This window comes from Carcharodon carcharias, chromosome 20, assembly GCF_017639515.1.
Source record: "Carcharodon carcharias isolate sCarCar2 chromosome 20, sCarCar2.pri, whole genome shotgun sequence".
NCBI classification, from domain to species: Eukaryota; Metazoa; Chordata; class Chondrichthyes; order Lamniformes; family Lamnidae; genus Carcharodon; species Carcharodon carcharias.
Window position 1 is genome coordinate 34,299,275 of NC_054486.1, and position 13,288 is coordinate 34,312,562.

Consider the following 13,288-nt stretch of genomic DNA (forward strand, 5'->3'; position numbering starts at 1 on the left):
CATCAGTCTAGAGGACAGAACTATCCACTATTTGGCATCAATTGATATGTTTATTCAAAGTTGCAGCACTTACTAGCTTTCTATATGGGCAAACCAATTGCTATAAATCATACACGTGAATTCCAACCCAGTCAATGTGAATATCATAGCTCTAATCATTAATGATCCATGTACTAAATATCCTAACAGTGTTAACAGCTCATACTATTCCTAAATGACTGAACCTTTAAATATAAATTTATGAATACAGCCTTGCCTAGTGGAAAACCAGTGTCCCACAATCTGCCACCCATTAAAATACACAAGGATTGAAAAATTTACATTCCCAAGTTTTCTAGCCCATGTTTATATATTTCATCATGTTCTTCTCATGTTTATATATTTCCAGAAGGCATTCAGTAAGGTGCCACATAAAAGGTTATTGCATAAGACAGGAGCTCACGATATAGAGGGTAATGTATTAGCATGGATTGAGGATTGATTAACACACAGAAGACAGAGTCGGGATTAATGGGTCTTTCTCGGGTTGGAAAAACGTAACTTGTTGGGTGCCACGAGGATCAGTCCTAGGGCTTCAATTATTTGCTATCTATATTAATGACTTGGAGGAGGGGGCAGGGTGTAATGTATCCAAATTTGCTGATGATACGAAAATAGGTGGAAGGGCATGTTGTGATGAGGACATAAAGAATCTGCAAGGGCATATAGATAGGTTGAGTGAGTGGGCAAAATCTTGGCAGGTGGAGTTTAATGCAGGAAAGTGTGAGGTCATGCACTTTGGTAGGAAGAATCAAAAGGCAGACTATTATTTAAATGGAGAGAGAGACTCCAAAAAAGTGCAGCACAGAGGGATCTGGGTGTTCTTATGCATGAAACACAAAAGTTAGCTTGTAGGTGCAGCAAGTAATTAAAAAGGCAAATGGAATTTTGGCCTGTATTGCGAGGGAGTTGGAGTTTAAAAAGAGAAGTCTTGTTACAACTGTACAGGATGTTGGTGAGGCCGCACCTGGAGTACTGTGCACAGTTTTGGTCCCCGTATTTAAGAAGGGGTATACTGGCATTGGAGGCAGTTCAAAAGAGATTCACTAGGCTGATTCCTGGGATGAAAGGGTTGACTTATCAAGAATAGTTAAACAAGTTAGGCCTTTATTCATTAGAGTTTATAAGAATGAGGGGTGATTTTATTGAAACATACAAGATTCTGACGGGGCTTGACAGGGCAGCTGTTGAGATGTTTCCACTAGTGGGAGAATCTCAAACTAGGGAACATAGTTACAGAATAAGGGGGCAATCATTTAAAACTGAGATGCGGAGGAATTTCTTCTGTCAGAGGTTAGAGAATGTCTGGAATTCTCTACCCCAGAGAGTTGTGGAGGCTAGATAAATATCAGGGAGCTGAGGGCTATGAGGAGCTGGCATGAAAGAGGAGTTGAGGCTTGGGGCAGATCAGCCATGATCTTATTGAATGGCGGGGCAGGCTTGAGGGGCCGAATGGCCTACTCCTGCTCCTATTTCTTATGTTCATATGTATTAACTAGTACATAGTTTACAGACATGCGTGACTGATGTGGAGCCTCTTAATGTCATGGCAGGTACATCCACAACTTCCCAACATGCACTCTTGGGCAAAACTCCACACCATAAATGTTGATCTATTTCTCACAGTGAATATCACATGCAGTTACCAAAGCTGGCTATGCTTTCTTAATCTTTTTCCACAGCAACCAAGGATGCTATTTTTATGCTTTGTTATTTTACAAGATGGAAAGGAAAGTGCTATGTGGCTTTGGTACAATTAGAAAACTGGGATTTAATTTATTTTGACCTTGGGTTCAGCAAAAATATCTAATCCCAGAATTATCAACACGATACAGATTGGATACTTAAACCTTGAGGGGATTTCTATGGACTAATTATTTTAATCTGGGAATTTAAGCTATGGGTTCCACTCATTGAATATACAAAAATTGATCAACATGGGGTCAAGCCAGTGTTTACAACTGGGACCTATTTAGATCCTAGTCAATTAAATTTTGTCATGCTCTTTCAAATCAAATTCAACTTCATTGAGCATTGTACAGACATGATTATTTTGAAAACCTAACTTGTTTTTGATGGCAATGAGAGGTTTCAAATGCAAGTTACATCATTTTCTCTGCAGATCCCCTCGTCTTCACAGGTTATACATCGAGTATAGCTAAACTAACTAATGATAAGCTCCTTCAATGGTATCAGGTAACAAGGTAAGTGAGAACAGCATGCTCTTACCTCAAGTTATTTTCTCTGCTCCCAACAGGAAAGAATTTATCTGGAGCATGTGCCTTCAGTGTGGAGGGAGATCCAGCCAGTAACTATTCCACCTTTAAGGGTGGAGGAGCTTTGGGGATTCTGGAAGTAAGCCATGAACTGCAGAATACCAAGTCTCTGGTGGATATGGCATTTACAATCAGGTTTCTCGTCAATGTGACCTCAAGAGCACTGGTGGCAAGGGATTCAGGGATGGGAATGCCATTGTCATGGGGAGGTGATTAGATTTTCTCTTGTTGCAGATGGTCACTGTCCCACACTTGTGTGACACAAACGTTACTTGTCACTTGTCAGCCGAAACCTGGATGTTGTCCAGGTCTTGCTGCATGCAAGTAACAGTCGCGCCACACAAGCGCCAGGCAATGACCATCTCCAGCAAGAGAGAATCTAACCATCGTCCCTTGACATTCAGTGGCATTACCATCGCTGAAAACCTCATTAACTAGGGGTTACCATTGACCAGAAACTCAACTGGACTAGCCATATAAATACTGTGGCTACAAGAGCAGGTCAAAGGCTAGGAATCCTGCAGCAAGTAACTCACCTCCAGACACCCCAAAGCCTGTCCACCATCTACAAGGCACAAGTCAGGAGTGTGATGGAATATTCTCCACTTGCGCGGAAGAGTGCAGCTCCAACAACACTCAAGAAGCTTGACACCATCCAGGGCAAAGCAGCTGGCTTCACTGGCACCAATACCACAAACATTCACTCCCTCCACCGCCAACAAACAGTGGCAGCAGTATGCACCATCTACAAGATCACTGCAGAAACTCACCAAGGCTCCTTAGGCAGCACCTTCCAAACCCATGACTGGTACCATTTAGAAGGACAAGGGAAGCAGATACATGGGAACACCACCATCTAGAAGTTCCCCTCCAAGCCGCTCACTATCCTGCCTTGGAAATATATCGCCGTTCCTTCACTGTCACTGCGTCAAAATCCTTGAACTCCATCCCTAACAGCACCATGGGTGTACCTACACCCCATGGACTACAGCGGTTCAAGAAGGCAGCTCACCATCACCTTCAAGGGCATTTAGGGATGGGCAATAAATGCTGGCCTAGCCAGTGACGCCCACATCCCATCAATGAATTTAAAAAAATGCAGGCGTGGGCAGCTTCATTATCTGAGGATTTGCAAACTGAGCAGAACATTGAGCAGAGAACAGCTCCACTTCTGACTGTATGATGGAAAGATATTTGGACCTAAGATGCTGCCCTGAGGAATTCCTGCAGCAATGTCCTGTGGCCTGAAATAAGTGATCTTTAACAAACACAGCTATAAACGTGTCAAGCATAACTCCAGCCACAGGCAAGTTTTTCTCTTGATCCCTACTAACTTCAGTTTTACTTGCATTACTTGGTGTCACATTTGGCCAACCTTTGCCATGATAGCTATATTTCATAATATTTAAAAGATAAAATCCAACTTCCAAAACGTTACATATTAGATTCCCAAGTCGAAGTACGACCAGTTTTTGGTAATTAAAAATAAATGTTGAAAGGTCAATCACCTATATGTTGTCTGGGCGTATGTTTCCTGTACCAACAAAGGGTTCTTGATCAGTATTGGAAAATATTCCAGGCCAATCTACCCCTTTAAAAACCTGGCATATATGATGTTAACTTCATTAGCAAGAAGTTCTAAAAGCTTCATGTTGTATATCAAAAACAATGTTGGAATTTCCCAAGAGAATACAGAGTCACCACCCTTTCCCCCTTACACTTACTTAAAGCTTCTGGCTCTTCCAGTCAGTCTGTCTTTGCCCTTTGATTTACTGCTATCTGTAGCTTCAGACCACGGAAACACTTCTTTGGTCTTGTCGGAATGATTTCCATCATCTGAAACGCAGTAGGGTACATTTAAGGAATAGCATCAGATGGAAAATACTTCAAAACTATTTTAAAGTGTTTTTTGGGGAACAGTTTTCATTGTGGGTTTAAATTCCTTTAGGAAATGTGATGAAAGACACTATTTTTCACATGCATACACAAGAGAATATTCTCCAACTATGTCAATAGGATTTGCAAGCAACTTTAAAATAAAATGCATACTTATAAAAACGATGTTAACTTTCGGCATGAAAATGAAAAGCATCATATTGTATGGAATATCACCAGGGTCACTGTCCCACACCTGTGTGGCGCAAATGTTACTTGCCACTTGTCAGCCAAAACCTGGATGTTGTCCAGGTCTTGCTGCATGCAAGTAACATTCGCGCCACATAAGTGCCAGGAAATGAACATTTCCAGCAAGAGAGAATCTAACCATCGCCCCTTGACATTCAGTGGCATTACCATCGCTGAAAACCCCACTAACAACATCCTGGGGGTTACCATTGATCAGAAACTCAACTGGACTAGCCATATAAATACTACAAGAGCTACAAGAGCAGGTCAAAAGCTAGGAATCCTGCAGCGGGTAACACACCTCCAGACACCCCAAAGCCTGTCCACCATCTATAAGGCACAAGTCAGGGGTGTGATGGAATATTCTTCACTTGCGCGGATGAGTCCAACAACACTCAACAAGCTTGACACCATCCAGGACAAAGCAGCCAGCTTCATTGGCACCAATATCACAAACATTCACTCTCTCCACCACCAATAAACAGGGGCAACATTATATACCATCTACAAGATCACTGCAGAAACTCACCAAGGTTCCTTAGCCCAATGTAGTGCCTCCCCAACAAAGCAAAAAGTGCATATGTCTGTGCATTGATTGTGCTGCCCACTGCAAAATACAACAATGCCAAATTCAGGAATAATTCATTTTGACTTTTACCACTTTTTCTACCAGCCAAATGACAGATAATCCTCATTAGATTCTATTTTGGCAATCTTTAAGCATGGCAATACTTCATAGAAGATTATATTTTCAGAACAATGTATCAAAAATATTTTGCATACAACAGTTATTTTGGAATCAGCAGAAGATTCCCCTGCTAACTTAGCTGGAAGGGAACAAAGTTTCTGCCCAAAGACTGAGGATATTGTACATTTCTAAAGGTACTAACTAGTCCAAGTACCGCGCCATGACCTTTTCTGATCTACATAGCTTTTTCACACATTGCTTTCATAGGCCTCACCAAGGCCTTCGACCTCATCAGTAGAGGTGGAATCTGTAAGCAGCTGTGGAAAATAGGCAACCCGCTTGGACACCTGGGCATAATTTCTTCTTTCCATGAGGATATGCACAGTTTCAATAATTACAATGGAGCATCATCGGAGGCTTTCAAGATCAGCAACAGGTTAAAGCAGGGCTGCGTCCTGGTGCCAACTCTTTGGCATATTTTCCAGTATTGCATGCTTTTGGCGACTCAAATGAGGGTGTCTGCCCGCATGCCAGCACTGACGACAAGCTGTTCAACTTGGCAATACTGCAGGCCAAGACCAAGTGCGGAATGTCATAGTTTGTGAATTGCTGCTTGCTGATAACACTGCACTGGCATCCCACATTAAAGATCATTTGCAAAAGCTTGTAGATTGGTTCTCCTGGGCCTGCAAGGAGTTTGGACTGATAATTAGTGCCAGAAGACCAAAGTTATGGGCCAGGACATAGAGACTCCACCTTCCATCAACATCAACCTCCAGAGTGAGGCGTCATCGACAGCTTCACAAACCTTGGAGCAACAATTACGAACAACCTGTCCCTTGATGCCAAAATCAGTACCAGGATTGCCAAGGTCTCATCTGTCATGCCAAAGTTAAGAAGTTGAGTGTGGACCAACAGCAAACTAACTGAAAATACAAAGATGAAGGCTTGTGTTCTCAGCACCATTCTTACAGTAATGAGGCATGGACAGCTTATGTAAGCCAAGAAAAGTGGCAACAGCTTCTACCTCCACAGCCTCTGGCTGATGAGCATCTCCTGGCAAGACAGTGCTGAAAAAGGAAGTACACCAGTGTGCAGGAATCCCCAGAATGTTTGCCCTCGAGTTAGCGGTGACTCCAATGGCTGGGTCACGTGATCCAAATGGATGAAGGCTCCATTACCAAAGACATGCTCTATGGCAAGCTTGCTACCGGCATGAAACCAACAAGTTGCGCACATCTGTGATAAAAGGATGTTTTCAAGCTGAAAGGGATCATAGTCGATGCATGGGAGGTCCTCGCTTGAGTAGCTAGAGGCCAACAGTCAGGACTGGCGTGGAAAAAGCAGAGGAGAAAAGAAATGATCAGATGGCAGGAAAGAGAGCCTGCCAGAAGAAAAAAGCATCAGTCGATGTCAGGCCAACGCTATTCACCTGTGCCAGCTGCGGAAGGGGCTGCAAATCATAACACTGCCTCACAGCCACAACAGAAGTTTCATACATCCTGGGTGCAGTCCATCGTCTCCCAAGACGGACGGAAGCCAATAATAATAGTAACATTTAGAGAGTAAAGGATTCTGCCCAGTCAGTTCTCCCTCTTTTACCAAACCAACTTAAAATGACAAAATTTAATTTCTAGAGTAAACAAGATCATAGCTATATATTAAAAGTCTTGCATACGCCACACATTTTCACACTCCAGAAACAAACTTGGCTACTGGTCACTTGCTCGTCCACTTTCTCTCCTCAATGTCACCATTAGCACATTCCATAGCTAATATCACCACTGTCAACACCCCTTTGTCCTTTTGTCTATGACATCGTTGGCAATCTCTTCTTTGCCTCCACCTATCACTGGCCCTCTATCCAGCTCTACCTGTCCCACCCCCCTCAACCAGCTTATATTTCATCTCATTTCTAATTTTCCTTAGTTCTGATGAAGAGTCATACGGACTCGAAACGCTAACTGTATTCCTCTCCGCAGATACTGTCAGACCTGCTGAGTTTTTCCAGCTATTTTTGTTTTTGTTTCAGATTTCCAGCATCCGCAGTATTTTGCTTTTATCTTCCTATTATCATACTTTGTAAATGTTGACGAAGCATTACTCCAATGCTAAAGTACTGAGTCTCCTGGACTCTAGTCCAGGCCTCAGCCTTACTCAGGTAAAGGCCTCTAGTCTCAGTCTCTGGTTTATTCTACATTTCTTAATACTCATTTATGGCACTCCACAATTGTCCCTGTTCCTCCATCCACTGCACAATGCTCTTTGCCACCATCTCTGTTCCTTTTATTTGCACTGCTCTCTCCTGCTCCTTAATTCTACTGCCCGTTAATTCTTAACTCACATTCTTGAAAAGTGCACTTCCTGATTACACTCTACACATTTCTTCCCTTTACCAGCCCATTGAAAATCAACTCAAGTCATATATAGAACTTAAGTTTCTTATGTCATCACTCTCTCTGCCTGCTCTTCTCTCATATTACGTTGCATCTTATCTGCCACTTTTCCCCTTATTGAGGCCAGCCCTCTTCTCAATTGCTTCGACCACTCACACTAGGGGGAGCATTTTAACCTACCAGCATGGGTGCATGAGCGTCTGTGCAGGCAGTAGGTCGACCGAATAAATTTTGGCAAGTCAGGAAGCTGACAGGCACCCGCTGACTTCTGCATTTGAGCATGTTTATCAGCATATGGAAAACTCCCATGGACAGGCATGTCTAATGTTTGAGCATATAAAAAGCAATTGGATGGGGATTTAACCCTGGATTCTATTTTTAACTTTCAGTACATCGGTTTCCTAGGTTTCTTGGAACTCACCAGGTAAAACAAGGTGGCAGGATAGCAGAGATTGATGGGGCTGAGCAACTGACAGACAAGAAAGCCTTTAAATACTGAGGTATGACAACTGCTTCTTTGTCTCCGTGAAAGAGTTTTGCTCACAGGACTCGTTTCAAGGTTGTGCTTTCAATGCTTTGGAGGTGATTTCCAACTCTGGAGGTTATTTCTGCTACCTTGGAGTTCTTTGATCTGCACTTCCGAGCTGTAAGCCTTCTCAACAGCAAGGGAGATACATATACAGCTCTCTCTTGGACCTCAGATGAGGAACAGGAGGTGCAAACCAGCAGCCTTCTCCTTAACCATCTGCTGCTCCACAGAACAGTGGGGATGAACAGAGAGCTCCAACTCGCCGGAGGTGAAACCCCTAGAACAGGCAGAGGATTAGCTTATTGAATGTGACTGGATAGCAGTGCCTCAGGAGGCTCAGACTTTCTAGTCAGTTTGTCCCTGGCATTTGCATTCTCCTGAAACATGACCTCCTGCCAAATGGACCAGGTGGGCATGCATTGCCAGTACCATCAAAGTCACAATAGCCCTGAATTTCTTTGCCTCCGGCTCTTTCCAAGGATCTACTGGTGGCATCTGTACAATCCTATCAAATCTAAATAAGTGCAACTCCTAGGTGACCAATATCATGTTTTTTTCATTCATTTATGGGATGTGGGCGTCACTGGCTAGGCCAGCATTTATTGTCACCCCTAACTGCCATTGAGAAGGTGGTGGTGAGCTCCAGGATTTTGACCCAGCGACAGTGAAGGAATGGCAATATATTTCCAAGTCAGGATTGAAGGGGAACTTCCAGGTGTTGGTATTCCCAAGTGTCTGCTGCCATTGTCCTTCTAGATGGTAGCAATCATAGGTTTGGAAGGTGCTGTCTAAGAAGCCAATCTGAGTTCCTGTAGTGCATCTTGTAGATGGTGCACACTGCTGCTACTGTACATCAGTGGTGGAGGAAGTGAATGTTTGTTGTTGGGGTGTCAATCAAGCAGGTTGCTTTGTCCTGGATGGTGTTTCCGAGGGCAGCCACCTACACCCACTTTGCTATTTAGGAGTCCAAACTGAGTGAGATGGCCCTCAGATCTGTTGCTCCAGCCGGATTCCTACAGGTGCAGGGGGTAATAGATCGTACAATTGCCGACCAAGCTGCCTTCAGAGAACCCAGCAGTATTCATCAACTGCATCCCACTCTATTAATATTCAGCTGATATGTAATCACGGAAACAAGATACCCAGGACACTGCCAGGATGTCTTCAATTGGCATCAAATTTGTCACAGATCTTTGTACCATCAAACAGAATCTGTGGATGGCTTCCTGGAGAGAAGTGCTGCCTCTAAGGACATGGCTGTTGACAACTGTGAGGTACCCTACCATTGATGCCCAGAAAAAGTACAACCAAAGCCACATGAGCACAAGAGTGGTCACTGAACAAGCTACTGAAATGCTAAAGATTAAATTCAGGTGTCGGGACAGCTCTGGAGCACCCTTCAGTGGGCACAGCAAGGGTTTCCAAAATGGTAGTGGTACAATTGAACAACATCGTGAAGAAGAGGGGACTGGAGTTGCAGGTAGAGATAAGTGATATCTGCTCTGCATCTTCGGAGAAGGATGAGCAGGTGGACAAGCAGGTGTCTGATGTGGCATGGACAATTGCAGCCTCTCCCTTAGCTGTGAGAGGTGCCTTAGACAGATGAATGCAAGCATACTTTAGCTAATCTGAGGCAGCGGAGCCACCGGCACACTAATTCTGAACTACTATGCACCCCCAATACCGCCACACTGCCTCCCCACCCCCACATTCAGACATCCAGTCAATCATCCATACCTCTCACGGATACCCATTGCTCGCCTTTAATTCGCCATACCATTTTACACAGGTATAAGGTCACATGGTGGGCAACAATGGAGAGGATGAGATAATGGGAGCCTTGAAATAAAGTTTATGCTTGATACACATTGAACAGGAATGTGACAATTTAACAAAGTTTTAAATATCTAAACGAACACCCTTGTGCCACTACAAATCCATTGTCTTCCTTTTCCTATCTCTCACAATAGGTGTAAACCTGAGGTTTCAGCAGAGCTAGAGGCAGGTTGCTCAGGTGCTTTTGGTTGATGTTCTCTGGACTTTGGAACCCATGAGACCAAAGACTGCTTCATCTGCACTTGTGCAGGAGCAGATTCAGCCACAGGGCAGGAGGTGGCATGCAGGGTTCACTGAGGCAGGAGTAAGGAACCAAAAGTGGAAGCACTTTGAACAGAGTCTCCACTTCCATGTGGCCTTTCCCTATCTTCCCTTTCATGGCCCATTCACGCTTCCCTGCTAACCAAGAGCTCGAGAACACTCTCCTGCACTTCAGTGAGGAGCTGAGCAGTCAAGGCAAGGCATTCCTCCACCCTATTTAAAGTTGAAGACTGAGTGTGTAGCCATTGGTCAGGGCAAGCATATACTTGGTTGATGACTGATGCTCCATGCAGTTGGTCTCTTTTGCAAGAGCATAAATATCAGTGTGAAGGCCTGAAACATCATGGCAAGCACAGCAGAGACAAACTCCTCCAATTTCTCTTCATTCACGCGCATTGCCTATGGAAAGGCTGACAGAATCTCATGCATTGGGCAGAATTTAATCCAGATGACGGAATCTCACCTGCCATCTAGAGAGCCCAACAAGAGCCCTGCATCGCCTCTACTGGAGAAGGCCTGATGTATGAAGTGCCTATCAGTGGATACCATTGGTTCTTCCCCAGGTATAAGGTCCTCAGCATGGAAATCCTGCCCCTCGAAAGCTGCCAGCCAGAGGCCAGCAACTCTCCATTGCAGGAACGGGGACAGCTGCTGGTAAAACACCCACCAGAAGCTCAAGATCACCGAGGAATCCCAGGCCAAGGGTGACTGAGGGTGGGATAGGGATCGCAAGAGAGGGGATGGGGCGGGAGCTTGGAGGGTCCCTTCATCAGGCACTGAACCAACAAGAGTATGTTTGTCAGGCTATGTGGCCTGCCTGCCACTGGTAGAGTGAGGCTCTTAAGTGGGCATTAATTGCTCAGTTAAGGGCCTTGATTACCATCTGGGCCTTCCACCAGCCTTCCTGCCCCATTATCAGGTGAAAGTGGGATGATAGCGGACTCACCAGCCAGCACCCTCTCACACAATTAAATCTCCGTCTCCACCTCCAAATTCACCACCAGGTATGGGGAGCATTAAATTCCACCCATTGTCTACTGTTGCGTCAGAATCATCCTCTTTGTTGATGACCTCGGAGGTTTAGCAGCTGCATCCAGCTGACGAGAGCTTGGAAGGTCCAACGACGATTCTGCACTGCTGTTATTTGTCTCCATCAGCTGTTCTTGTTCACTTGTGATGTGCGCTTCACCATGTGACAACACAAGCTACCTACCTTGGTGGCCTCATCAAGGTGTGTGCATCTGATCTGGCAGGTGCATACTAGTGGTGTGATGGTGCATCCTCAGAGTGAGTGACCTCCTCTGAGTAGTCTTCATCCTCCTCTGGCAGCAGCTGTTCCAAGATGCCTGGGGGACAAGAAAGACATGAATTAGAACTGACAAGGTGAGAGGTCTAAATCATTGTATAGATCATCAAATTTCAGTGGCTGACAAATTGGGATCAGGGAGTGTTGTATGCCATGTGGCATCTGATAATTAATTATGTCACCATGTAGCTGGCAGATCCCCATCGCTCCACCGTCAATGGACGGACATGTGGAGACTTGTCTTATCTCGAACATATTGCCCTCTGCAGCTATGCAGTCAGTGTAGCCAAGACTGGAGGGCCACCCTGGTTCTCTGCCTCTCCCTGGTGTTCCGTACTGTCAGCTTCTGCAAGGAGAGAAAGAAGAGACCTATGAGTGTGAACTATGGAATGTTTTGAGATGATGGATGGACTATACTTTGGAGAGTTACCGTAAGGTATGAATGTGACAATGCAATGAGGGAGAATGTCAGTGGTGACTGGTCAGATGGTAATGCAAGGAGCAACCTCGAAAGAAAGCGAGCGAGAGAGAGAGACAGAGACAGAGAGAAAGAGCGAGCGCGAGTGAGCGAGAGCGAGAGCGAGAGAGATGCAAGATGTGCTGGTCTGAGGAATGATGTGCGGGCGGCCAGGGAAGGAAAAGTGGAGGGATTTGTACCTGAACATGGCATGTCACTTACTTTCCCTAGCTCATCAGGTCATTTAATCACTTCCAACACTGTATTCAGGAGCAAGGCATCACATTCATGCTGCTGATCTCATTTCCCACTTCCAGCCATGTCTGCTTGTTCTCCACGGTTGCCTTCTTCCTCCCATCTGTGACTTCTGACTTGCAGGTATGCGTGTTGCTGTTTTGTGTAATGATAAATACAATCATTATATCAATTTTTTACATTTCAACTTTCACTGGCTGTAATGCGCTTTGAAACATCCAGTGGTTGTGAAAAGCATTGTATAAATGCAAGGCTTATTTTTTTGTTTTCAGTTGCAATTGCATTTTATTGATGCAATTTACTTGTTTTTTTTTACAAAAAAAGAGAACGGTTTACCCATGCAAACTTTAGAACAGCAATGCCTAACTAAATATCCATTCTTGAAACTATTTATTCACTCCTCATGTGTCAATTGTGGCTCAGTTTCTTCTATTCTTTCACAGGATGTGGGGCACCACTGGCTAGGACAGCATTTGTTGCCCATCTCTAATTGCTCTTGAAAAGGTGGTGGTGACAGCCTTCTTGAACTTCTGCAGTCCATGCAGTGCAGATACACTCACAGTGCTGATAGGAAGGGAGTTGCAGGATTTTGACCCCAAGACAGTGAACAATATAGTTCCAAGTCAAGATGGTATATGGCTTGGAGGGGCACTTTCAGCTGGTGGTGTTCCCATTCATCTACTGTCCTTGTCCATTTAGTTGGTCGAGGTCACAGGTTTGGAGGGTGCTGTTGAAGGAGCCTTGGTGAGCTGGAGAAGCTGAAATGCATCATGCATATGGTACACACTGCGGCCACTATGTTGGTGATGGAGGAAGTGAATGTTTAAGACAGTGGATAGGGTACCAATTAAGCGGGTAGCTTTGTCCTGTTGGTGTTGAGCTCTTCAAATGTTGTTGGAGCTGCAGTCATCCAGGCAAGTGGAGAGTATTCCATCACACTCCTGACGTGTGCCTTGTCGATGTTGGCCAGGTTTTTGGAAATCAGGTGGTGAGTTACTTGCTGCAGAATTCCCAGCCTCTGACCTGGCTCTTGTACCCACAGCATTTAAATGACTAGTCCAGTTCAGTTCCTGATCAACTGGTAACCTCCAGGATGTTGATAGTGGGGGACTCAGCGATGG

General features: G+C 44.6%; 1 protein-coding gene across 16 annotated transcripts in view; it reads right to left on the bottom strand.

Annotated features, from left to right (window-relative positions):
* The window catches only part of LOC121292797 (coiled-coil domain-containing protein 9-like), a 272,485-nt gene that overhangs the window by 76,789 nt on the left and 182,408 nt on the right, over window positions 1-13,288 (bottom strand). For all 16 annotated transcript variants that reach the window (XM_041215198.1, XM_041215205.1, XM_041215202.1 and 13 more), the window contains one exon: window positions 4,040-4,151. In XM_041215198.1, coding sequence (XP_041071132.1) covers window positions 4,040-4,151 — 112 coding nt within the window. The remainder of the gene's footprint in view (window positions 1-4,039; window positions 4,152-13,288) is intronic.